The 26,744-nt window shown below is 46.8% G+C and overlaps 1 protein-coding gene across 7 annotated transcripts in view; it reads left to right on the top strand.

The window, feature by feature from the left end:
* SMYD4 (SET and MYND domain containing 4) overlaps nt 1–26,744 on the top strand; it is a 47,022-nt gene that overhangs the window by 13,502 nt on the left and 6,776 nt on the right. For 4 of the 7 annotated variants that reach the window (XM_033185145.1, XM_033185144.1, XM_033185146.1 and 1 more), the window contains 5 exons: nt 871–1,015; nt 7,824–7,913; nt 10,994–12,203; nt 25,115–25,297; nt 25,751–25,914. In XM_033185145.1, the coding sequence (XP_033041036.1) occupies nt 871–1,015; nt 7,824–7,913; nt 10,994–12,203; nt 25,115–25,297; nt 25,751–25,914 (1,792 nt within the window). Of the gene's footprint in view, nt 1–870; nt 1,016–7,823; nt 7,914–10,993; nt 12,204–25,114; nt 25,298–25,750; nt 25,915–26,450; nt 26,610–26,744 lie in introns of all 7 variants that reach the window. The other 3 variants (XM_033185148.1, XM_033185143.1, XM_033185147.1) reach the window with 3 other exon arrangements.

Below are 26,744 nucleotides of genomic sequence, written 5' to 3' on the forward strand. Positions count from 1 at the left end.
TCCAGCCTGGGTGACAGAGCGAAACTCTGTCTCAAAAAAAAAAAAAAAGGTATTTATGATGTATGATCCAAGGGATGGTTCATTGGCCAATAATTATGAGATAAAGAATAAAAAATTAGCGTTCAGTCCTCTAAATAGAAATTCTGGCCAGGCGTGGGGGCTCACACCTGTCTTCCCAGCACTTTGGGAGGCTGAGGCAGGTGGACCATTTGAGGTCAGGAGTTCGAGACCAGCCTGGCTAACATGGCGAAATGCTTTCTGTACTCAGAATACGAAGATTAGCAGGGCACGGTGATGGACGCCTGTAATCCCACCTACTCAGGAGGCTGAGGCAGGAGAATCACTGAAATCGGGGAGGTGGAGGTTGCAGTGAGCCGAGATCATGATGCTGCACTCCAGCGTGGGTGACAGTGAGACTCCATCTCAAAAAAAAAAAAAAAAGAAAAAATTCTGCTGATCATTTGAGCCTAGGAGTTCAAGACCAGCCTGGGCAACATGGCAAAACCCCACCTCTACAAAAAGTACAAACATTAGCCAGGCCTGGTGGCACACATCCTCCCAATTAGTGTAGCTACTCAGGAGGCTGAGGTGGGAGAATCTGAGCCTGGGAAGTCAAGGCTGCAGTGAGTGGAGATGGCACCACTGCACTCCAGCCTGGGTGACAGAGTGAGACCCTGTCTCAAAAAGTTCTGGTCCCTGTGTCTCTGAGACTATGAGATTTCTTTCCTCTAATCACACTGCACAGTATACACATCCTCATGTGTGCGGAATGTTTTGCGGGCCCGCTTTCTAGTTTCGAAGGCAATGATTTGGAGCTTTCCTTGAAATAACACATTTCTGCTGCTTTTGTTTCCTCCTCTCTTCACGCAGACCTGAGGATGAACTGTTTCTACAAAGACTTTCTAAAGGTTACTTGGTGGGGAAGGACTCGGACGCTCCCTTTTTCTACAGAGAACAAGGAAACAAAAAATTTCAGGAGAAAGATTACACAGCAGCTGCAGTGCTGTATTCTAAGGTAAAACACTCCCAGCTCAAGCAATTTATTTATTTATCTTTCATTGAGACAGAGTCTTGCTCTCTTGCCCAGGCTGGAGTGTAGTGGTGTGATCTCAGCTCACTGCAACCGTCGCCTCTGGGATTCAAGCAATCCTCCCACCTCATTCTCCTGAGAAGCTGGGATGACAGGCATGTGCCACCCTGCCTGGCTAATTTTTGTGTTTTTAGTCAAGATGGGTTTTCGCCATGTTGGCCAGCCTGGTCTCCAACTCTTGACCTCAGGTGTTCCGCCTGCCTCAGCCTCCCAAAGTGCTGGGATTACAGGCGTGAGCCACCATGCCTGGCCCAGCTCAGCCATTTAACAATGCATATTTCTTCAGGAGATAGAGCCGTCTTGCTAAATTTCATAGCCAGTGTTACCTTTATCTATAATTTATTGAATGGATTTTAAAAAGAAATCTGACAGAATTCTGCGGTGGTTATAGTCTCAAACAAAAGGTAGTTTATAGGCCCAGTGCAGTGGTTCACACCTGTAATCCCAGCACTTTGGGAGGCTGTGTCGGGAGGCTCAATTGAGACCAGGGGTTCAAGACCAGCCTGGACAATAAGATAGGGAGACCCCTTCTCAACGCAAAAAAAAAAAAAAATTTTTTTTTTTTTGAGACGGAGTCTTGCTCTGCCACCCAGGCTGGAGTGCAGTGGCCAGATCTCAGCTCACTACAAGCTCCGCCTCCCAGGTTCACGCCATTCTCCTGCCTCAGCCTCCCGAGTAGCTGGGACTACAGGTGCCCGCCACCTTGCCCAGCTAGTTTTTGGTATTTTTTAGTAGAGACGGGGTTTCACCGTGTTAGCCAGGATGGTCTCAATCTCCTGACCTCGTGATCCGCCCGTCTCGGCCTCCCAAAGTGCTGGGATTACAGGCTTGAGCCACCGCGCCCAGCCACAAAAAAAAAATTTTAAATTAGCCTGACTGGTGGTGGCATGCGTCTGTGGTCCTGAAACGGGAAGGGTCCCCTTGTTCCCCCCGCAGGGCGTGCAGTGGAGGTGTGGCTCGCTTCTTCAGTGCTCTGCTGCTCAAGCCTCTAGGGGAGCACATAGACGGGCAGGCTGTGGGGCTCCGACCCCAGGGCAGTGTCTAGGGTTGAATGATTACAGTTGAAGCCACAGTGGGCGTGTGTTCCGTGGTGCTATTTTAATTTGCTGTCTCTAGGCGGCTTGTGTTGACCAGCTCAGTTAGGCTCGCCACCTTGTCACAAGGATAGAGAACTTCCTGTATCCCGGCTTCTTGCCTTGGTGTACAGGAAGAATCAGATCATGCGTCAGCTTGCAGAATGAGTGCAGGGTTTTACTGAGTAGAAGTAGCTCGCAGCAGGTTGGGGAGCCAGAAGGGAGATGGTTTTCCCCTGGAGTCCGGCCACTCAGCGACCCAACTCTTCTCCAACTGCTGTGGCCAAACGCTGTGTCGTTCTGCCACTGGTCGATGGCATGCTGGTGCCTGTCGGCTGGTCTTCTGCCGGCATACTCCTGACAATGTCCAGCTGCTTATGTGTCTGCCTGCTGGGGTCTTGGGTTTTTATAGGCCCAGGCTGGGGGCGTGGCAGACCAGGGTGGTCTTGGAAAATGCAGCATTCAGGCGCGAAGGCAGGAGTGCCTGTCCTCACCTAAGTCAGTGGGCACGGCCCGAGGGTGAAGCCCTAGCCAGGGACCCGCCTTTATGCAGCATTCCCTGCCCACCTGCCATATCAGTCCCAGCTACTCAGGAGGCTGAGGCAGGAGGGTCACTGAGACCAGGAGTTCCAGGCTTCAGTGAGCTGTGATTGTGCCACTGCACTAGCCTGGTGACAGAGTGAGACCCTGCCTCAAAAAAAAAAAAAAGGAATTTATGTGTTCTGAATTTATTCAAGAAACTTCTGTGTCCATATTCCTTCCCATACCTTGTAGCAGTAAGCTTACTGGCCCCTCGCCTGCCTTGCCCATGTCTGTCAGCCCCTGTTGGACTGCATGCCACTTTTATCTGAATGTGTGATGAGACTGTTAGCTTGATGGAATCAGTCATCTGTTACTCTTGGCCGGGCACAGTGGCTCACACCTGTAATCCCAGCCCTTTGGGAGGCTGAGGCAAGAGGATTGCTCAAGCCCAGGAGTTCAAGACCAGCCTGGGCAACATAGCAAGACCTCATCTATACAATAATGTATAAATGACTCTTGTTGTCCTGCTTTCATAGTAAGAACTGGAACAAGATCCCTGGAGCAACTTCCTTCCATAGCTTTTAAGAGACTTACATGGGCTTAAAGCAGGAACGTATCAATCTCTTGCACCCATTCTGTGACCTTGGATATTAAAAGAGTAAGTTTAAATTTGAAGGGTAGGCTGGGCACAGTGCCTCACTCATGTAATTCCAACACGTTAGGAGACCCAGGCAGGAGGATCGCCTGAGCCCAGGAGTTCAAGGCAGGCCTAGGCAACACAGCGAGGCCCTGTCTCTGTTCAAAACAAACCATTTTTTCGTTTGAAGGGTGTACATCCTACTCTGAATCTTTAACGGGTTTATGCTTGAACGTGCTTGCAGTTTGGGATTAATTTTCCAAAAACGATCACACCTACAACAGCAGCTTCTACAGCTGATAAAATCCCTGCTTTGTAGTGTTATAATAAAGTATTTAGCTAAATAATGTAAGCTTTAGTGATTGCTGAGGGATTAAAGTCCGTTAGGTATAATGATCCAGTGATAAATGGCTTAATAGTTCTTTTTTCAGAGCTAATCTCTTCAACTTTATGTATGTGCATCATAAATGTGATGACATGGGAAGTTCTTCAAGGAAAACAGGGAAAATAAAAACCGAAGCCAGAGAAAAAAATTAAGGTTTGCTCTGACTGCGGAGGGAGATGAGCCTTCCTATTTCATGAAGCCAGTATATGGGTGATTATGGTGCTCTGCAATTTTCTAGAAAGCTGCTATTTTCTTTGTAAAAATATTTGTTGTTTTTATCTGATTGTAAAAGTAATATATGTTTACTTCGAAAAGTACAGAGAAGCACAAAGAGGAAAAAAAATCTCATAACCCGTGATAGGCACTGTTAACATTTTTGCTTACATCCATCCAGCCAGACTTTTTCCTCCGAAAATATGTTTTTACAAGATTGGGATAATGCTGCCCCTTCTGTTTTGTGACCTGCTTTTTTCCCTCGACAGTTGAGTGTGCCCATTTTCTCACGTTATTCAATTTTCCGCTGGAACACGATGCTTGACGGCTGGCTTAGTGTTCCATGACAGAGAAAAGGCCGTACTTGATTTCACATCTCCTAATGTTGGCAAATTGTTCGGGATCATAACACTGCAATGAGCATCTTTCTATGTAAATATTTGTATATATCTGATTGCTTGCTTAGGGTAGATTCATAGAAGGGTAATTGCTGGGGCAGAAGGAACGTATTTTTTCAGGCCTTTGGTACTTGATGCTGAATTGTTCTCCAGGAAAGAACTAGTTAACATCCCTCCTGGAGGAGTATGGGAATGTTCATTTCTCCATATCCCAAGCAGTACTGGTTGTGATGATTACAGTTTTAATATTATATCGGTTTATTTGTGAGTAGAGAATCTGTTCACGTAGATTTTAAAAGTGCAAGAGTGTACAGTGTCGTCTGCCTCTCCTGTCCCCTGACCACGTGGTTTTCTGTTCCCATAAACTAGCACCGTTGAGTATATTTCCAGAGCGTACTCCAGACGTGTGTAAATACAGCCTTTCACTCCTGCACACACACTGTGTTTTTACATCCGTAACATTCTGCACATATTGTTCAGCATCATGCCTTGTCCACTTAACAGTAATAGTTTAAAGATCATTCCATTTCAGTACATAAAGAGCGTCCTCAGGCCGGGCACGGTGGCTTGCACCCATAATCCTAGCACTTTGGGAGGCCGAGGCAGATGGATCACCTGAGGTCAGGAGTTCAAGACCAGCCTGGCCCACAGGGCGAAACCCTGTCTCTACTAAAAATACAAAAAATTAGCTGGGCGTGGTGGGGCATGCGCCTATAATCCCAGCTACTCGGGAGGCTGAGAGAGGAGAATTGCTTGAACCCCAGTGTGGGGGGTGGGGTAGGGGAGGTGCGCGGAAGTTTTAGTGAGCCAAGAACACGCCACTTCACTCTAGCCTGGGCGAAAGAGCAAAACTCTGTCTCAAAAAAAAAGAGTGTCCTCATTCTTTATTATGGCTACATGGTGTTCCATTAAATGGGTGTATCAATTTATGTAACCAGTATCCTGTGGATCCATGCTTGTTTCCTCTCTTTTGCTATTTCAAACAATTCTGTGATGAGAAACTTTGCACAGGGCCAGGCGCGGTGGCTCACACCTGTAATCCCAGCACTTTGGGAGGCCGAGACGGGTGGATCCCCTAAGGTCAGGAGTTCAAGACCAGCCTGGCCAACGTGGTGAAACCCCATCTCTACTAAAAATACAAAAATAAACTGGGCATGGTGGCACGTGCCTGTAACCCTAGCTACTTGGGAGGCTGAGGCAGGAGAATCACTTGAACGCAGGAGGCGGAGGCTGCAGCGAGCTGAGATCGCCCCACTGCACTCCAGCCTGGACAACAAAGAGAGACTCTGCCTCAGAAAAAGAAAAAAAACCCTTGCATGAATGTCATTTTTCATATATAACTGTATGATAAATGATTGTATCTGTAGGATTAATTCCTAGAAGAGGAATTGCTGGGTCAATGGATATTTTATATGTATGTAAGATATATATACATGTAGAATTTTGACATATATTGCTAAATTACCCTCGGTAATTATGAAACCAGTGTACACCCGCACTAACTGCATAATGAGAATGTCCATTATCCCACTCCTTGACCAACTCTGTGTGCCATCAATTTTATTTTGCTTTGCCTGATAGGTAAAAAATGGCCTTTCTGTACAGCTTTAATTTGCATTTTATTGATTGAGGCTGAGCATTTTTTTTCACATATTTAAAAGCCATTTTTATTTCCTGTGAGAACTGTCCATATCGGTGCCCATTTTCCTGTTGATTTATTGGTTTTCATCTTAGTGATCTGTAGGAAATCTTGACAAAGAAATTAGCTCTTTGCCTATAATATGAATTGCAGATATTTTTTCCAGTTCAGTGTTTGCCTTTTGCTTGTATTTGTTTTTGGTGTGAAGATATTGTTTCTTTTCAGGCGGTAAAGTTTATTAACCTTTTATGGCCTCTGGGTTTTGTGTCATAGCGATTCTTCCAGCATTACTTTGCATGCTTTCTACAGTTCTTCCAGTGCTCCTGTTGCTTTGTTTTTACATTAAGAATTTGATATATTTGGAATTTATCCAATGAAAGATTTATCACTTTATTTTGCTCATTGTCTACCTTCTTATCCATATATATGTATTTATTTTATTTTATTTTTTTATTTTATTTTATTTTTTTTTTGAGGCGGAATCTCGCTCTGTCGCCCGGACTGGAGTGCAGTGGCCGGATCTCAGCTCACTGCAAGCTCCGCCTCCCGGGTTTACGCCATTCTCCTGCCTCAGCCTCCCGAGTAGCTGGGACTACAGGCGCCCGCCACCTCGCACGGCTAGTTTTTGTATTTTTAGTAGAGACGGGGTTTCACCGTGTTCGCCAGGATGGTCTCGATCTCCTGACCTAGTGATCCGCCCGTCTCGGCCTCCCAAAGTGCTGAGATTACAGGCTTGAGCCACCGCGCCTGGCTACATGTATTTATTTTATTATGATTATTATTATTTTTTTTGAGACAGAGGCTGGAGTGCAGTGGTATGATCTCAGCTCCCCACAACCTCTGCCTCCTGAATCCAAGCAATTCTTCTGCCTCACCCACCCAAGTAACTGGGATTACAGGCGTGCGCCACCACGCCCGGCTAATTTTTGTATTTTTCTTAGTAGAGATGGGTTTTTGTCATGTTGGTCAGGCTGGTCCCGAACTCCTGGCCTCAAGTGATCCACCTGCCTCAACCTCCCAAAGTGCTGAGATTGCAGGCCTGAGCCACCGCATCAGGCTATCCCAGTACTTTTATTGAATACTCACCATCTTTCCTACCTTTACTTGAGAACCATATTTATAGTTATTAATCCTTTCCAATTTGATGATAGAAAAAAGTACTCTTTTTTGTTTGTTTGTGTGTCTGTTTGTGACCGTCTGGCTCTGTCACTCAGGCACTATCTCAGCTCACTGCAACCTCCGCCTCCCAGGTTCAAGCCATTCTCATGCCTCTGCCTCCCAAGTAGCTGGGATTGCAGGCAGACATTATCATGCCCTGCTATTTTTTTTATATTTTTGGTAGAGACAGGATTTTGCCATGTTGGTCAGGCTGGTCTCGAGCTCCTGGCCTCAAGTGATCCACCTGCCTCAGCCTGGAATTACAGATGTGAGACCCGACGCCCAGCCTAGTATCCCTTTTTTTGCATTCATTTTCATCTATTTGGCTATCCGTATGTGAATTAATCATTTGTTTTCTGTAACTATTTATGTTTCTCCTTGTGTGAATTTCTATGTGTGCCACCCACCCTTTGTTATATTCAGGAAATGGGATATTATGCTTGCAGGTATTTCCCTCAGTTTCTTCTTCACCTTCAGTGTTGTTTGTGGTTGAAGCTGTATCTGACAAAGTGCTTTTAATACTGATGTCCTCACTTGCTCTTCACAGCTTTGCTCTCAGGTAGTTAAAACGTAAGCTGAAGCACAAAAAGGTTCAGTAACTTTCCCAGTTTCACACAGTCTTTGGTACTAGAGCCCGTAATATCTGAAAAATGTACTTTAGAGATACTAGTTTCCATTTATACCTTTAACCAGTTCATTGTTTTGCAGGGAGTGTCACATTCAAGGCCTAACACTGAGGACATGTCGCTGTGCTATGCTAACCGCTCGGCAGCCCTCTTCCACCTGGGTCAGTACGAGGTGAGTATCCGGATACCTGGTGTGCACGGAGAGGATCCGGAGGGCCTTCACTGGAGGACTAGACCTTCATCTCTGCTTCTTCCATGGAGCACTCAAATCAGGCCGTGCTGCTATTGGTTGAATTGGAAGCACATTAGCATCTACCTAAAGTTGGGCTGGGCGCTCACACCTGTAATCTCAGCACTTTCGGAGGTCAAGGCGGGCAGATCACCTGAGGTCAAGAATTCAAGACCAGCCTGGCCAACACGGTGAAATCCCATCTGTACTAGAAATAACAGGGATAAAAATTAGCCGAGTGTAGTGTAGTGTACTCCCAGCTACTAAGGAGGCTGAAGCAGGAGAATCGCTCAGGAGGTGGAGGTTACAGTGAGCCAAGATCACGCCACTGCACTCCAGCCTGGGTGACAGAGTGAGACTCTATCTCAAAAAAATGTACAAGGCGGCCGGGTGCGGTGGCTCAAGCCTGTAATCCCAGCACTTTGGGAGGCCGAGGCGGGTGGATCACGAGGTCAGGAGATCGAGACCCTCCTGGCTAACACGGTGAAACCCCGTCTCTGCTAAAAATACAAAAAACTAGCCGGGCGAGGTGGCGGGCGCCTGTAGTCCCAGCTACTCGGAGGCTGAGGCGGGAGAATGGCGGGAACCCAGGAGGCGGAGCTTGCAGTGAGCCGAGATCGCGCCACTGCACTCCAGCCTGGGTGACACAGCGAAACGCCGTCTCAAAAAAAAAAAAAAAAAAAAAATGTACAAGGCCAGACACGGTAGCTCACACCTGCAATCCCAGCACTTTGGGAGGCCAAGGCAGGCGGATCACAAGGTCTGGAGTTCGAGACTGTCTTGGCTAACATGGTGAAACCCCATCTCTACTAAAAATACAAAAATGAACTGGGCGTGGTGGCAGGCACCTATAGTCCCAGCTACTCGGGAGGCTGAGGCAGGAGTATTGCTTGAACCTGGGAGGCAAGGTTGCAGTGAGCCCAGATCGCACCACTGCACTGCAGCCTGGGCGACAGAGCGAGACTCTGTCTCAAAAAATATATATAAATAAGGCCGGGCGCGGTGGCTCAAGCCTGTAATCCCAGCACTTTGGGAGGCCGAGATGGGTGGATCATGAGGTCAGGAGATCGAGACCATCCTGGCTAACACGGTGAAACCCCATCTCGCCGGGTGTGGTGGCTCAAGCCTGTAATCCCAGCATTTTGGGAGGCCGAGACAGGTGGATCACGAGGTCAGGAGATCAAGACCATTCTGGCTAACACGGTGAAACCCCGTCTCTACTAAAAAAAAATACAGAAAAAAAAAAAAGTCTAAGGACAAGCTCTAAAATGCCATTTTGATACATCTGTTTCAGAATTCTACAAAAATTCAAATTATACCCTAGAGTTGAGAACTATTGAAATAGTAAGAGGTCCACACTTAACTGCCCTTCAGACTAAAAGAGAAAAGCAGGAATCTAACTCTAGACCCTAAGCAAGAAAGTCCTGGACTACTGAGGCCAATGATTAGGAAGAAGAACGTTTAATGTATTTCCAATACATTTAACCCTTTATAACTTTTCTTGTTTGTTGTTTTTTGTTTTTTTTTTTTTTTTGAGACGGAGTCTCGCTCTGTCGCCCAGGCTGGAGTGCAATGGCTGGATCTCAGCTCACTGCAAGCTCCGCCTCCCGGGTTTACACCATTCTCCTGCCTCAGCCTCCCAAGTAGGTGGGACTACAGGCACCCGCCACCATGCCTGGCTAGTTTTTTGTATTTTTTAGTAGAGACGGGGTTTCACCGTGTTAGCCAGGATGGTCTCGATCTCCTGACCTCGTGATCTGCCCATCTCGGCCTCCCAAAGTGCTGGGATTACAGGCTTGAGCCACCGTGCTGGGCCACCCTTTATAAATTTTCTATACTGATTGTTTCTATTTTCCTTTTTCTTTTTTTTTTTTTTTTTTTTTGAGACAGGGTCTCTTGTCACCCGAGTTGGAGTGCAGTGACTCGATCATAGATAACTATAACCTCGAACTCCTGGGCTCAAGCAATCTTCCTGCTTTAGTCTCCTGAGTAGCTAGGACTATAGGCCTGTGCCGCCAGGCCTGGCTAATTTTTCAATTTTTTGTAGAGCCCAGGGTCTCATCTATGTTGTCCAGGTTGGTCTCGAACTCCTGGACTCAAGTGATCCTCCCACCTCAGTCTCCCATAATGCTGGGATTACAGGCGTGAGCCACCATGCCCAAATGTTTTCCTTCTTATAATAATGATTATCATTTATTGAGCATGCACTGTGTTCCAGGTGCTCTTTTTGTCATGTGAGATACATTATTTCCTTTTATCCTTAAAACAACACTGGGAGATATTATCCCTGTTTTTTAAATAGAATTAAGACACTGAGAAATTAAGTCGATTGCACAATGTCATGTGGCTAGTAAGAGGCAGAGTTTGTTTGTTTGTTTGTTTGTTTGTTTGTGAGTGAGACAGAGTCTCGCTGTCACCCAGGCTGGAGTGCAGTGGTGTGATCTCGGCTCGCTGCAACCTTGGCCTCCCGGGTTTAAGCGATTCTCCTGCCTCAGCCTCCTGAGTAGCTGGGACTACAGGTGCATGCTACCACGCCTGGCTCATTTTTTGTATTTTTAGTAGAGACGGGGTTTCATTGTGTTGGCCAAGATGGTCTCGATCACCTGACGTTGTGATCTGCCCACCTCGGCCTCCTAAAGTGCTGGGATTACGGGCGTGAGCCACCATGCCCGGCTGGCAGAGTGTATTTGAATGCGGTCTGCTTGGACTCAAAGCCTGCCTCTTTTTTTTTTTTCCAAAGCCTGCCTCTTAGTCACCATACTATAATTCTTCTATCCAGAAGACTTTTTTCCTTGAAAAATAGAAATATTTAATCCAAGAACATTAAGTGTACCAATATCCTCAACAAGTGTTGGTAATCACTGAAAGGATCACACAGAACTATATGATCTAAATAATCGTGTGGTTGTAATTGTTCCATTTTTAATAATCCTTAACTTTCCTATAGATTTTTGGAAATACTTTCAGTAAACATTGAAGAGTAGGGACCAAGGGTCATTGTGGGATTTTCTTTCTGTTTTCAGACATGTCTTAAAGACATTATCAGAGCACAGACGCATGGCTATCCAGAAAGACTGCAGCCCAAGATCATGTTACGTAAAGCAGAATGTCTGGTGGCCCTGGGGAGACTACAGGAGGCAAGCCAGACCATCGGTGATCTTGAAAGGAACTTCACGCCCACACCAACCCTAGCAGATGTTCCCCCTCAGACTCTGCAGAGAAACCTCCATCATCTGAAAATGAAGGTACAGAAAAAGGAGAATCTCACAGAAACCTTCCCAGCAACTCTGGCCAAAACCCTTGAGGATGTGGCGCTCGGGGGAGAGAATGAACAACTTTGCAGTGCTTCATCATCCGTCGGCTTGTGCATAGATCCTTTAAAAGGTCGCTATCTCGTTGCCACGAAAGATATTCTCCCAGGAGAGCTCCTGGTGAAGGAGGATGCTTTTGTGAATGTTCTCAACCCAGGAGAACTGCCACCACCGCATCACGGCCCAGACAGCCAATGGGACACCAGAGTCACCAATGGGGACCTCTATTGTCACCGATGTTTGAAGCACACTTTGGCCACAGTTCCGTGTGACGGATGCAGTTATGCCAAGTATTGCAGCCAGGAGTGTTTGCAGCAGGCCTGGGAGCTCTACCACAGGACAGAATGTCCTCTGGGGGCGCTGCTGCTCACACTGGGTGTCTTTTGCCACATTGCCCTGAGGTTGACTCTCGTGGTGGGATTTGAGGATGTTCGCAAAATCGTAAAGAAGCTTTGTGTCAAGATTAGTAACAAGGACATCTGTTTACCAGAAAGCAACAATCAGGTCAAGACACTTAATTGTGGCCAAGGAGAGAGTGAGAAAAATGGCAACAGGGTTGAAACCCCGATTCCTGGATGCGATGCGAATGGGAAGTATGACAGTAATTATAATGCTGTCTTCAACCTTTTGCCCCATACTGAAAACCATAGCCCAGAGCACAAATTCCTCTGTGCTCTCTGTGCTTCTGTACTGTGCAGGCAGCTAGAAGCAGCCAGTTCACAGGCCCTCCCAACAGGTGTGAACTCCTCTCAGCTTACAGCAGCAGTGACACCTGAGTTGTGTCCCGATGTGACTATCTGGGGAGTGGCAATGCTGAGACACATGTTACAGCTGCAGTGTAATGCTCAGGCGATAACCACCATACAACACACAGGTAAGAGGGAGACTGACGCTCAGGCGATGACCACCATACAACACACAGGTAAGTGGGCAGATCGCAAGGTCCAGAGATCAAGACCATCCTGGCCAACGTGGTGAAACCCTGTCTACTAAAAATAAAATTTAAAAAAATTAGCTGGGCGCGGTGGTGCACACCTGTAGTCCCAGCTACTCGGGAGGCTGAGACAGGAGAATCACCTGAACCCCAGAGGCGGAGGTTGCAGTGAGCCGAGATCGTGCCACTGCACTCCAGCCTGGCAACAGAGTGAGACTCCGTCTCAAAAAAAAAAAAAAAAAAAAAAAAATTTGATCCCGTTCTGCCCCAGTGTCTCATATGTAAAATGGGTAGTTTTATACCAGCTAACTTTACAGAGTTGTGTAAAGCTATGTTTGTAAAATTCTTTTTAAATTCTTTAAAGGCCGGGCGCGGTGGCTCAAGCCTGTAATCCCAGCACTTTGGGAGGCCGAGACGGGCGGATCACGAGGTCGGGAGATCGAGACCATCCTGGCTAACACGGTGAAACCCCATCTCTACTAAAAAAAAAAATACAAAAAACTAGCCGGGAGTGGTGACGGGCGCCTACGTAGTCCCAGCTACTCGGGAGGCTGAGGCAGGAGAATAGCGGGAACCCGGGAGGTGGAGCTTGCAGTGAGCTGAGATCCGGCCACTGCAGTCCAGCCTGGGCGACAGAACCAAACTCTGTCTCAAAAAAAAAATAAATAAATAAATAAATAAATAAATAAATAAATTCTTTAAAAAGTTCATATTGCTGACAAAAAATTTTTTTTTTTTTTTTTTTTTTTTGAGACAGAGTCTTGCTCTCTCCCAGACTGTAGTGCAGGGGTGCAGTCTTGGCTTACTGCAACCTCCACCTCCCAGGTTCAAATGATTCTCATGCCTCAGCCTCCCAAGTAACTGAGATTATAGGCATACGCCACCACACCTGGCTAATTTTTTCGTGTTGTTAGTAGAGACGGGGTTTTGCCATGTTGGTGAGGTGGGACTTGAACTCCTGGCTTCAGATGATCCAACTGTTTTGGCCTCCCAAAGTGCTGAGATTATAGGCATGAGCCACCTCTCCCGGCCTTTTAAAATGTTTTTAATAGAGATAAGGACTTGCTATGTGGCCCAGACTGGTCTTGAACTCCTGGGCTCAAGCAGTCCTCCCGTCTCAGCCTCCCCAAGTGCTGGGATTACAGGTGTGAGCCACTGCACTCAACCTGAAATTTTTTGGTTATGAAGGAAAACTGTCTTAAACACTAATAGCAAGTTTGTTATAAGGTACATACACAAAAGGCCTGACACAGTGGCTCACGCCTGTAATCCCAGCACTTTGGGAGGCCGAGGTGGGCCACATCACTTACTTGAGCTCAAGAGTTTGAGACTAGCCTGGGCAACATGACAGAATACAAAAATTAGCCAGGTACAGTAGTGTGCGCCTGTAATCCCAGCTACTCGGGAGGCTGAGGCAGGAGAATGGCGTGAACCCGGGAGGCGGAGCTTGCAGTGAGCTGAGATCCGGCCACTGCACTCCAGCCTGGGCGACAGAGCCAGACTCCGTCTCAGAAAAAAAAAAAAAAAAGATAGATAGGGGCCGGGTGCAGTGGCTCAAGCCTGTAATCCCAGCACCTTGGGAGGCCGAGGCGAGCAGATCACGAGGTCAGGAGATCCAGACCATCCTGGCTAACACCGTGAAACCCCGTCTCTACTAAAAAATATGAAAAATTAGCCAGGCATGGTGGCGGGCGCCTGTAGTCCCAGTTACTGGGAAGGCTGAGGCAGGAGAATGGCTTGAACCCGGGAGGCGGGGCTTGCAGTGAGCTGAGATCACACCACCGCACCCCAACCTGGGAGACAGAGCCAGACTCCGTCTCAAAAAAAAAAAAGATAGATGGGAAGCTTGGATGTGCCGAGAATCATGATCCAGCTTGATATCTCCACTGTGACTGTACTGACAACAGATACAGCTATTATTAGAAAAGCGGCATTTGCAGTCTTTCTATTTTATGATCTTCATTTTAGCAGAAAATGTTTTTTGACTCAATCCGTTCATTATACTTTTCTTAATTTTTTCGATTAACTCTCTTGAGAGGGAGGAAGCCAGGTGTTAGCTAAACCGAGTTTTTATAGACAGATGAATATTAAATGTGGCTTCACTGAACTCTACATGCTTAACTCATTTGATCTGCTCAGATTAGGTCATCTAGAATTTGTCAGCCTATTTTAATGTGCATGTTTATGTTTAATTCAGCAGGCAAGTTATATGGAATATAGGTATCTCAGCAGACATGTTTTGGCCAAGATTCTCTTCCCCATCCTGAAGCACATGGAATGTGTAAAAATAGGACTGGCCTGGTCCCATGAAACTACTAAATCACATTTCAAGTTGGCCTGTATTCTCCTCTGCCCTCTCTTGCTTCTTTGAGCCATTGCTACCATCTAAAATACAGCTGTTGAGTGTTCTTCCAGAATTATGTTATCCTTTGGGTACACTCACTTGCATTTTTTAATATACTTATTTTGTTCTGTTTTTCTGAACATAAAAATATATGGGGCTTCCCGATTAAATGGCAGAAAGTTACCAACTCTTGATTCCATGTCTTGCCTTTAAAATACTTAATAGGACCGGGTGCGGTGGCTCATACCTATTATCCCAGCACTTTGGGAGGCCGAGGAGGGCGGATCATGAGGTCAAGAGATAGAGACCATCCTGGCCAACATGGTGAAACGCCATCTCTACTAAAAATACAAAAATTAGCTGGGCATGGTGGCGCGCACCTGTAGTCCCCGGCAACTCAGGAGGCTGAGGCAGGAGAATGGTGTGAACCTGGGAGGCGGAGCTTGCAGTGAGCTGAGATCCGGCCACTGCACTCCAGCCCGGGCGACAGAGCAAGACTCCGTCTCAAATAAAAAAGAATACCTGAAGCTAGCTGCAGCGGGTCACGCCTTTAATCCCAGCACTTTGGGTGGCTGAGGTGGGCAGATTGCTTGAGCCGAGCAATTTGAGACCATACTAGGCCACATATCAAGATCCCATCTCTAAAAAAAAAAAAAAAAGCCAGGCATGGTGGCGTGTGCCTGTGGTCCCAGCTACTTGGGAAGCTGAGGCGGGAGGATCGCTTGAGCCTAGGAGTTGGAGGCTTCCTTGAGACATGAGTTGCACCGCTGCACTAGGGCCTGGGCAACAGAGACAGAACCTGTCTCAAAAAAAAAAAAAAAGGAAAAGACATGTTTATTCTTTGGCTAATAAGAACTGGGTAGAGGCCAGGCGCGGTGGCTCACGCCTGTAATCTCAGCACTTTGGGAGGCTGAGACGGGCGGATCACGAGGTCAGGAGATCGAGACCATCCTGGCTAACGCGGTGAAACCCCGTCTCTACTAAAAAATACAAGAAAAAAAAAACTAGCCAGGCGTGGTGGCGGGCGCCTGTAGTCCCAGCTACTCAGGAGGCTGAGGCAGGAGAATGGCGTAAACCCGGGAGGCGAAGCTTGCAGTGAGCTGAGATCGCGCCACTGTACTCCTGCCTGGGTGACAGAGTGAGTGAGACTCTGTCTCGGGGGAAAAAAAAAAAAACTGGATAGATACGTATTATAATACAGCTTGGGGTCATGGAAAGTGGTTTGGAAACATTGGCTTTATGAGGTTCTAATGTTTTATGCGTCATTTATTGTTTATGTAATGTTTTTAAAATATGTATGTATAGAGAAGAAACAGTAGAAGCAAAAATACCAAAATCTGAACAGTGATTAATTCTGAAAGTGGAAATACAGGTGATTGCTACTCTCTTATTTGAACTTTTCTGATTTTTTAACATTAAAAACACTTACACAGTGGTCCTGTTATACGATTAAATTTTAAAATGATTGTATACCTTTCCCATAGTTCTAGCAGAAAACATTAAAAAAAAAAAAAAAAAAAAAACAGCTCACAGGCCAGGCACAGTCATGCCTGTAATCCCACCACTTTGGAAGGCCAAGGCTGGTGGATCACCTGAGGTGAGGAGTTTGAGAACATCCTGGGCAACATGGTGAAACCCCGTCTCTACTAAAAGTACAAAAATTAGCCAGGCATGGTGGCATGCACCTGTAGTCCCAGCTACTTGGGAGGCTGAGACAGGAGAATTACTTGAACCCGGAAAGCGGAGGTTGCAGTGAGTCGCGATCACGCCACTGCAATCCTGCCTGGGCGTCAGAGCAAGACTCCGTCTCAAAAAAAAAAAAACCAGGCCGGCACTGTGGCTCACACCTGTAATCCCAATAGTTTAGGAATTGAGGAAGGAGGATCACTTGAAGCTACAAGTTTGAGATCAGTCTGGGAAAGAGAGTAAGAACCCCATCTCTACAAAACGTAAAGTAAAAAGGCCAGTCATGGTGGCATGCACCTGTCGTCCCAGCTACTCAGGAGGTTGGCCTGGGAGGATGGCTTGAGCCCGCGTTCAGGGCTGCAGTGAGCTGTGACCGTGCCACTGGACCCCAGCCTGGGCGTCAGAGCAAGATCCCCTGTTGGGATTAAATTAAAAAAAAAAAAAGCCGGGCGCGGTGGCTCAAGCCTGTAATCCCAGCACTTTGGGAGGCCGAGACAGGCGGATCATGAGGTCAGGAGATCGAGACCATCCTGGCTAACACGGTGAAACCCCATCTCTACTAAAAAATATGAAAAAAGCCAGGCACGGGGGCTCACTCCTGTAATCCCACCATTTTGGAAGGCCAAGGTGGGAGAATTGCCTGAGTCCAGGAGTTCAAGACCAGCCTGGGCAACACGATGAGACCCTGTTTGTTAAAAAATAATAATAATTTTTAAAAAAGAAAAAAAAAATTGCCTAAATTGTCCCAGAAGGAGGAAAGCACTTTAAAAAACCAGTAATTATAGAAGAGTCAAGTTATCAAAATATTTCCATAAAAATAAGCCAGATCCATTTGTTTCCATGTGAATTCTTTAAAACTTTTAAGAAACATATTTAACCATAATTCAAAAAAAGAAAAGAAACATCTCTCAAGAACGGATCAAAGCCGAGCACAGTGGCTCACGCCTGCAATCCCAGCACTTTGGGAGACTGAGGTGGGAGAATCGCTTGAGCCCAGGAGTTGGAGACCAGTCTGGGAAACACAGCAAGAGCCCATCTTTACAAAAAAGTTTAAAAATTAGCTGGGCACGGTGGCACACGCCTGTGGTCTCAGCCACTCAGGAAGCCGAGGTGGGAAGATCTCTAGAGCCAGGAAGTCAAGGCTGCAGTAAGCTATGATGGTGCCGTTGCACTCTATCTTGGTTGACAGAGTGAGACCCTGTCTCAACAGGCCAGGCACGGTGGCTCACACCTGTAATCCCAACACTTTGGGAGGCTGAGGCGGGCGGATCACCTGAGGTCAGGAGTTTGAGACCAGCCTGGCCAACATGGTGAAACCCCATCTCTACTAAAAGTACAAAAATTAGCCGGGCGTGATGGCAGGTGCCTGTAATCCCACCTACTCGGGAGGCTGAGGCAGGACAATTGCTTGAACCTGGAAGGTGGAGGTTGCAGTGAGCTGAGCTTGCGCCATTGCTCGCCAGCCAGGGCGACAGAGCAAGTCTCTCTCTATGGATAGAGAGGAGGCTGAGGCAGGAGGAACACTTGAGCCCTGGAGTTTGAGACCAGCCTGGACAACATAGCAAGACCCCACCACTGGGAACAACAACAGAAGAACAGCTCGTTGGCCGGGCGCGGTGGCTCACTCCTGTAATCCCAGCATTTTGGGAGGCCGAGGCACGGATCACAAGATCAGGAGATGGAGACCATCCTGGCTAACACAGTGAAACCCTGTCTCTACTAAAAATACACAAAATTAGCCAGGCGAGGTGGAGGGCACCTGTAGTCCCAGCTACTCAGGAGCCCAAGGCAGGAGAATCGCTTGAATCCGGGAGGCAGAGGTTGCAGTGAGCCGAGATCACACCACTGCACTCCAGCCTGGGCAACAAGAGCGAAACTTCGTCTCAAAAAAAAAAAAAAAAAAAACACCACACTGAGAGGCAGAAGACCTAATCTGCTGAACTTCTGTGTATCTCAGTGTCATCATGGACATGATGAGATTGGATAAGCCTCAGAACCTCTGGGGAAGGCTGTTTGCAAACATGACCACAATTTCTTCCATCCCTGTAAGTTGCCTCTTTGCAGCTTGACGTTGCTGCTTCTCTTGTTAAAGAGTGGAGTTTTTGGCCGGGCGCGGTGGCTCAAGCCTGTAATCCCAGCACTTTGGGAGGCCGAGACGGGTGGATCACGAGGTCAGGAGATCGAGACCATCCTGGCTAATACGGTGAAACCCTGTCTCTACTTAAAAATACAAAAAACTAGCCGGGCGACGAGGCGGGCGCCTGTAGTCCCAGCTACTCGGAAGGCTGAGGCAGGAGAATGGCGTAAACCCGGGAGGCGGAGCTTGCAGTGAGCTGAGATCCGGCCACTGCACTCCAGCCTGGGTGGCAGAGCAAGACTCCGTCTCAAAAAAAAAAAAAAAAAGGAGTTTTTTTTTTCCCCCTTCCCTTGAATCTGGGCTAGCTCTGTAAGTTGCTTTGACCAATAGACAGAAGTGACATTATGTAACTTTGGAGTCTAAGCCTTAATTGCCTCCACTGTCACCGTCTTGGAATGATACTGTAGCCCTGTGAACAAGCCTGGGCTGGCTGCCTTGAGGATAAAAGACCACCTGCCACAGGAATGCAGGCATGTGAGTAAGCCCCAGGCAAAACTAGCAGGAAAAAAAAAAAATATTCAACTGAGCTGAGCCAAAACTGCTGCGGTACAGAATTGTGAACAAATGAAATTGTCATTGTTTTAACAACCTCCCCCCGAAAAAAACCTCATAAACAAAAATTAAGATGTAAATGGACAAAATGAGGGAACATCTCTAGCAACTATACAGCTCTTAAAATCAACGTTTAGAAATATGCATAGCGGCCAGGCACAGTGGCTCACACCTGTAATCCCAGCACTTTGGAAGGCTGAGGCGGGAGGATTACTTGAGCCCAGGAATTAGAGACCACCCTGGGCAACATGGCTAAACTGTGTCTACAAAAATTAGCTGAGCGTGATGGTGCGCGCTTGTGGTCGCAGCTACTCGGGAGTCTGAGGTGGGAGGACAACTTGGGCCCAGGAGGTCAAGGCCGCAGTGAGCTGAGGTCAGCCCATTGCACGACAGCCTGGGCAACGGAGTGAGACCCTGTCTAAAAAAAGCAAGATAAAAATAAAAACGTGCATAATGATGAAAATGTAAAACCGGTTGTGGTCCTGTTTGCCCAATCATGTAAATTTCCCCCCAAAAAAGCACTGAATCGTACCCGTAAGTGAATTTTATGGTAGACGGATTCTATGTCAGTACAGCTGTTTTTTTTTGTTTTTGTTTTTGTTTTTGTTTTGAGACGGAGTCTCGCTCTGTCACCCGGGCTGGAGTGCAGTGGCCGGATCTCAGCTCACTGCAAGCTCCGCCTCCCGGGTTTTACGCCATTCTCCTGCCTCAGCCTCCCGAGTAGCTGGGACTACAGGCGCGCGCCACCTCACCCGGCTAGTTTTTTGTGTTTTTTAGTAGAGACAGGGTTTCACCATGTTAGCCAGGATGGTCTCGATCTCCTGACCTCGTGATCCGCCCGTCTCGGCCTCCCAAAGTGCTGGGATTACAGGCTTGAGCCACCGCGCCCGGCCTCAGTACAGCTGTTAAAAGCACAAATGCGCAAGCACTGTATTGATAATGATACACAAAATCGGTCATGATCGATGTTATTTATTGATAATGATAAAATAGTGATACATGAAAACAGTCACTCTCTAACCTCTCTCTAGTAATTAAAACCAGATACTCTTGTGGGCCTATCACAGCAGCAAGTTGTTTTATTAGTTTTGTTTTTGTTTTTTGAGACAGGGTCTCTTGCCCTGGCTGGAGTGCAGTGGCACGATCTCAGATCACTGAAGCCTCGACCTCCAGGGTTCAAGTGGTCCTCCCTCCTCAGGCACCCAAGTAGCTGGGCTCAGGTGTGCACCACCACACTGGGCTAACTTTTGTATTTTTTGTAGAGACAGGGTTTTGCCACATTGCCCAGGCTGGTCTCAAACTCCTGAGCTCAAGTGATCCTCCTGCCTCGGCCTCCCAAAGTGCTGGGATCACAGGGGTGAGCCACCGTGCCAGACCTGTATTTTTAATTCTAAAATGCATTTTAGGTTAGGATTTAAAGACAACATGTTATATCTGCGTGATGGCATTACAGGTGACTGTCATTTTCTCTGTAATGTTCAATTTTTAAAATTTTTCTCTGACTACCACATATTCCTTTTGTAATTTCAATTAGTGGCTTTTTTTTCTTTTTCTTTTTGACAGGGTCTCACTCTGTCACGTAGGCTGGAGTGCAGTGGGGCTATCATAGCTCACTGTAACCTTGAGGTCCTGGGCTCAAGCGATCCTCCCACCTCAGCCTCCCAAAGTACTGGGATTACAGGCGTGAGCCACTGCACCCGGCCTCCTGTGACCCTTTTTAAGGCACTTGATACATCTTGCAAAATTGCCCTGCAGGAAAGTTCCACTGTTTCGCGCCCACCAGCAAGGTTCACTTTCATTTTTAAATTTCATCTCATTTTGTTTTAGTCTGCTCATATTTCTAATCTTATTATATCCCTTTTTATTATTTCTTCGGGGTTCTGATGCCTCCCAATTTAGTGTTCTCATTGAATTTCATTAGCATCTGTTTCATTAGCAGTGCAGGTGAAGGATTAAAGTGTTAACTAGGATAGACTTTGACAAAAACCTATGCAAATGTATGTTACTATCTTTGCATAAATCCTATTTAATCAAAGTTCCCCAGAAACCTCTCACCAGGGCTTATCTCAAGGGACAGAACTGGCCAGTGATGATTTTCTAGACCGTGACATGTGGCTCTGTCTCAGTGGGAATGGTACCTTCGTGATCTATCTGGATTCCTGTCATAACACGTTTTACTGGGTTTCTGTGTCATGCCACTTCCCATCCATTCACTGCCCATTGCTTTCACTCTTTAGCAATGAAGAAATCTTTTTATTTATTTATTTATTTTTATTTTGATTTTGATTTATTTTTTTTTGAGATGGAGTCTCGCTCTGTCACCCAGGCTGGAGTTCACTGGCATGATCTCCACTCACTGCAAACTCTGCCTCCCGGGTTCATGTCATTCTCCTGCCTCAGCCTCCCACGTAGCTGGGACTACAGGCGCCCGCCACCACACCCAGCTAGTTTTTTCTATTTTTAGTAGAGATGGGGTTTCACCATGTTGGCCAGGATGGTCTCGAACTCCTGACCTCATGATCCACCTGCCTCGGCCTCCCAAAGTGCTGGGATTACAGGCGTGAGCCACCGCACCTGGCCGAAGGAATCTATCTTTAGTTTGGGTCCTTGATTAGACACACACTCACAATTTTCTCATTATGCAAAATATATATCAGAGGATGTATATTCTCAAAGTATTGTGAATGAATCTTTTTTTCTTTACTTGAATCCCAGTTTAAATGTACTAGGGATGGCCAGGCACGGTGGCTTACGCCTGTAATCCCAACACTTTGGGAGGCCAAGGCGGGTGGATCATGAGGTCAGGAGTTCGAGACCAGCCTGGCCAACATGGTGAAACCCTATCTCTACTAAAAACACAAAAATTAGCCAGTCGTGGTGGCCGCTTGTAATCCCAGCTACTCGGGAGGCTGAGGCAGGAGAATTATTTGAACTCAGGAGGCGGAGGTTGCAGTGAGCCTAGGTCATGCCACTGCATTCTAGCCTGGGCAACAGAGTGAGACTATGTCTCATAAATAAATAAATAAAAAATAAACACACTAGGGATATTAGCAAGATACCCTTTTGGTATAGAGTCACTCCCTCTTTATTTTAATACAAAATGTCACAGAATAAATTTGGTTGATGAAGTACATACATATTCTCACTTTCTGTTATCTCTACTAATAGATGATTAATGCAAAATATTGAGTAATTTTAAAAAATCGATACTTAATTTTTTAGAAATAATTAGAGATTTAACGCTGACATAAATACCCACAGTTCCTGGGCCTACTTCTGTCAGAGGGTAATCTAAAAATAATTCACAAAGCTGACATTACTCACTGTAGTGGGATCATGCTTTTCTGGAAAATTTTAGCAGCGGTTCTAATATAGATTGCCAGTTATCAGTAGTTGGCAATGCAAGTCCACTTTTAATGATGCACACGCTGATTATTCAGACTACAGATTGTCCGTGCCCTGGCCGGCTCCTTCCTGCCACCTGCCTTTTAGCATTTTCACTGCTCGTTGGCACATACACCAGAAGGTGGGCATTGAACAAGGCGGAGAAGGAGAAACAAAATCAGTGAGGCACTTCGGAGAAGCTCTGATGAGAGATTTTAATACAATTTGTAGAATTATTAACTAGAATTGAGTCATTTGGATTCCCTGTGAAATGTATTTACTTGCTCTATTCTTGTATCTTAGCAACAGATAGTAGAATTGCCTCCAGAGAGACAACATTATTCCTATTATTCCTACATTTAGTGTTTTCCTTTATAAAACTAATTTTTTTTTTTTTTTGGAGACAGAGTCTCGCTCTGGCACCCAGGCTGGAGTGCAGTGGTGCGATCTTGGCTCACTGCAACCTTTGCCTCCCAGTTTCAAGTGGTTCTCCAGCTTCAGCCTCCCAAGTAGCAGGGATTACTGGTGCACACCACCACGCTCAGCTAAGTTTTTATATTAGTAGAGACGAGGTTTCACCATGTTGGCCAGGCTTATCTCAAACTCCTGACCTCAAGTGATCCTCCTGCCTCATCCTCCCAAAGTGCTGGGATTACAGGCATGAGCCACAGCACCCAGCCTATAAAACATTTTCACGCAATGATTCGTAATATTTTCTTTATCCATTACATTTATACCTAGACTATTTATTTCTTTGTGAATTTTTTTGTTTTGTGAGACAGAGTTTTGCTCTGTTACCCAGGCTGGAGTGCAGTGGTGTGATGTTGGCTCACTGCAACCTCTGCCTCCTGGATTCAAGCAATTCTTGTACCTCAGCCTCCAGAGTAGCGGGGACTACAGGCGCATGCCACCATGCCCAGTTAATTTTTGTATTTTTAGTAGAGACAGGGTTTTGCCGTTTTGGCCAGGCTACTCTCAAACTTCTGACCTGAGGTGATCCGTCCACCTCAGCCTTCCAAAGTGCTGGGATTATAGGTAAGAGCCACGGTGCCCAGCCTGGTGAGTGGTTTTTTTGAGATTCCTGGCATGTGTTCGGTGATAATCACAATTATTTCATGCTTTTTCTAGTTTTCCAGAAAACTGAATGTTTCCTCTTAAATACTAGTATCTTTTATCTTCCAACCTGTTTTGTTGGAAACATAATTTGCCTCATGCTTAAACTGAGGCTACTGAAGATAATTGAAGCATTTCTGTATGCCCAAGATTACTGTACATACTCCTAGGACAGATGACTTTGACAAAAACCGGCACAGGTGGAGCCTCTGGCTAAGTGACACGTTATAAGTGGACTTTTAAAATGCTAATTAGCCCATCCTGGCGAACACTAGCCAGGCGAGGTGGTGGGCGCCTGTAGTCCCAGCTACTTGGGAGGCTGAGGCAGGAGAATGGCGTGAACCCGGGAGGCGGAGCTTGCAGTGAGCTGAGATCCGGCCACTGCACTCCAGCCTGGGCGGCAGAGCGAGACTCCGGCTCAAAAAAAAAAAAAAAAAAAAAAAAAGCTAATTAGCCACCATGTTTTCTTTTCTGAAATGAACAAATTTTTTTTTTTTTTTTTTTTTTTTTGGAGACAGGGTCTCACTCTGTCGCCCAGGCTGCAGTGCCATGGCGCGATCTTGGCTCACTGCAACCTCCACCTCCTGGGTTCAAGCAATTCTGCCTCGGCCTCCCAAGTAGCTGGGACTATAGGCGCCCACCACCACGCCCGGCTAATTTTTTGTGTTTTTAGTAGAGACGGGGTTTCACTGTGTTAGCCAGGATGGTCTCGATCTCCTGTCCTTGTGATCTGCCTGCCTCGGCCTCCCAAAGTGCTGAGATTACAGGCGTGAGCCACTGCACCTGGCCAAAATGAACAAAATTTTAAAGTAAACTACTATGGGCTTGAAAAGACCAAAAAGAAAAAAATAATAAATTTTACAAATATGGTAAAACTTCTTAAAAATATTTATTTATTTCTTTATTTTATGGTTTTTTTTTTTTTTTTTTCCCCAGACAGGGCCCGCTGTCACCGAGGCTGGAGTGCAGTGGTGCGATAATGGCTCACTGCAGCCTCTCACTCCGGGGCTCAATTGATCCTCCCACCTCAGCCTCCTGAGTAGCTGGGACTACAGATATGCATCACTATGGCTGGCTAATTTTTTTAATTTTTTTTTTAGAGACCAAATCTAGCTGTGTTGTCCAGGCTGGCCTTGAACTCATAGGCTCAAGCAATCCTTCTGCCTGAGCCTCGGGGTTACAGGCAGGAGCCCCGGGGCCTGGCCTGCTTAAATATATAAAGTTCGGGTTAGTAACTAGGTCGCTTGTTCTATTAACCAGCCAAAGACCAGATAAACAAAAGCCTTTGGGCTCTAAAACTCTGGGAAGTCACCTCAACAGGGGCTCTGGTTTCTGTGTGCTCCCTCAGGAACATCCTGAAACTATCTAGAACGCTCCCTACTCTTCATTCCTTTTTTATTGCTTTTCTATAAGTTCTCATCTTGGGCTATTTTGTGGTGTAGAGACACAGTCATCAGGTTCCAGGACTCCAGTGGACTTGGTGTGGTTCATCCACTTTGCTTCCTGGGGACCAGCGCTTGCGGTGAGTCATGGTCCATCTGATTTACTTTGGATCCGGCCGTGGCGCCATGACTCACACGGGCTGCAGGCCTAGCTGCCCGGCTCATCTTCCGAGGAATAGACGGCGAGGCCAGGGCTCTCATATCCTGACACCTTTTTCCTTCTTTCCTCTTGCCCTGTCAGGATGTAAAGGGAGCATCGTTACCGACAGCAGGCAGGTGCGCCTTGCCACAGGCATCTTCCCTGTCATCAGCCTCCTGAACCACTCCTGCAGCCCCAACACCAGCGTGTCCTTCACTAGCACTGTCGCCACCATCCGGGCATCACAGCGGATTGGAAAGGGGCAAGAGATTCTGCACTGCTACGGTGAGCCATCCCTCCGCGCTGCTGTCCTGCCCTTCTCCGACAGAAAAGGACGGGGGGATGCGAGTCAGCAAGCCACCGGGCGTGTGACTTCACCTGTCTACTGTCTGCTTCCTGGAAGAGGCAGTGAACACTTAGGCCTAAAACAAGGAAGGGGAGGAAGGAAGGAAGGGCCTTCGTACTAGGGCTCCATTGTGGCTAAACTATGTCTTGCTCTGTTTAATCACTATAAATTTCCTATTCTGAAAATGGGCTAGGAACAACTTCTTGGCTTCTCTTTCTTCCTGTCTCAGCAACTTGGAAGCTTATTTTAGTATCCAGTTCCACAAATGTTTGAGTAAAGGTTAGCTGTCCCATGATAAGTAATTGTCCAGACCCTCCACTACGCTGAAGGTTTTTAAGTAGTGTTTGACTCTCTCTTGCTTTCAATATTGGCTGAGGGTGATCTCCCTCCAGGGCCTCACAAGAGCCGGATGGGGGTTACCGAAAGGCAGCAGAAGCTGAGGTCTCAGTATTTCTTTGACTGCACCTGTCCAGCTTGTCAGTCGGAGGCACACAGGATGGCTGCAGGGCCCAGGTGGAAAGCATTCTGTTGCAACAGTTGCAGAGCGCCCATGCAGGTAATTGTCTCCTCTCCCCTCTACTTTTCCCGGAGGTCCGTTTTCCAGCCCGAGGGTGATCAGTGTTTGGGAGGAAGCCGCCTCCATTGTAGCCAGTCATCCTCCATTGTAGCCAGTCATCCGCATACACTGCTTCCCCTCCAGAGAAACCACAGGGAAAGGTTCCATTTAATGTTTCTCTTATAAAGGACAGAATATCCCTTCTGAACTGGTGTGGGATTTGGGGGAGACTAGGAATCTATTTGCTCAAGTAAGTCATTGAAAAGTCCCAGGATAGGCCAGGCACAGTGACACTTGCCTATTTCCCAGCACTTTGGGAGGCTGAGGTGGGGAGATCACTTGGAGGCCAGGAGTTCGAGACCAGCCTGGGCAACATAGCAAGACCCTGTCTCTACCAAAAAAAAATTTCAAGAAAAAAATTCCAGGATAAGGCTACTTAAGATACAGCTTGATCCAGGGGCTTTCTGTCCACCCCTCTCAGCTTCATTTTCTCCGTGGTGGCCCATCCTCACACAGACTTCCCTGTTATGGTGCAGGAGAGCTGCCAGCAGCCTGCGGACCTCCTGCCAGGGAGGATAAGAGCACACGCCACTCTAACAGCAGCCTGGGCAAAGATGCTACTGAGTTTCATTGACCTGAGAACTGTGGCGACATAGTTTTCCTCCAGCCATTTGGGCCAGAGAAAGGAGCTATATGTGAGCCACATGCCACACCCTCAGCTGTAGGGCAGCAGCCGTGGGACTGAGGGTGAGAGGGATCCTCATGAGAAACTGGGTTGCTGTTGCCAAATGAGAAAATAGATATTGGCCTTTGAAGCACAGCAGATGCCC

This window comes from Trachypithecus francoisi, unplaced genomic scaffold (genome assembly GCF_009764315.1).
Source record: "Trachypithecus francoisi isolate TF-2019V2 unplaced genomic scaffold, Tfra_2.0 Lachesis_group20, whole genome shotgun sequence".
Lineage (NCBI taxonomy): Eukaryota > Metazoa > Chordata > Mammalia > Primates > Cercopithecidae > Trachypithecus > Trachypithecus francoisi.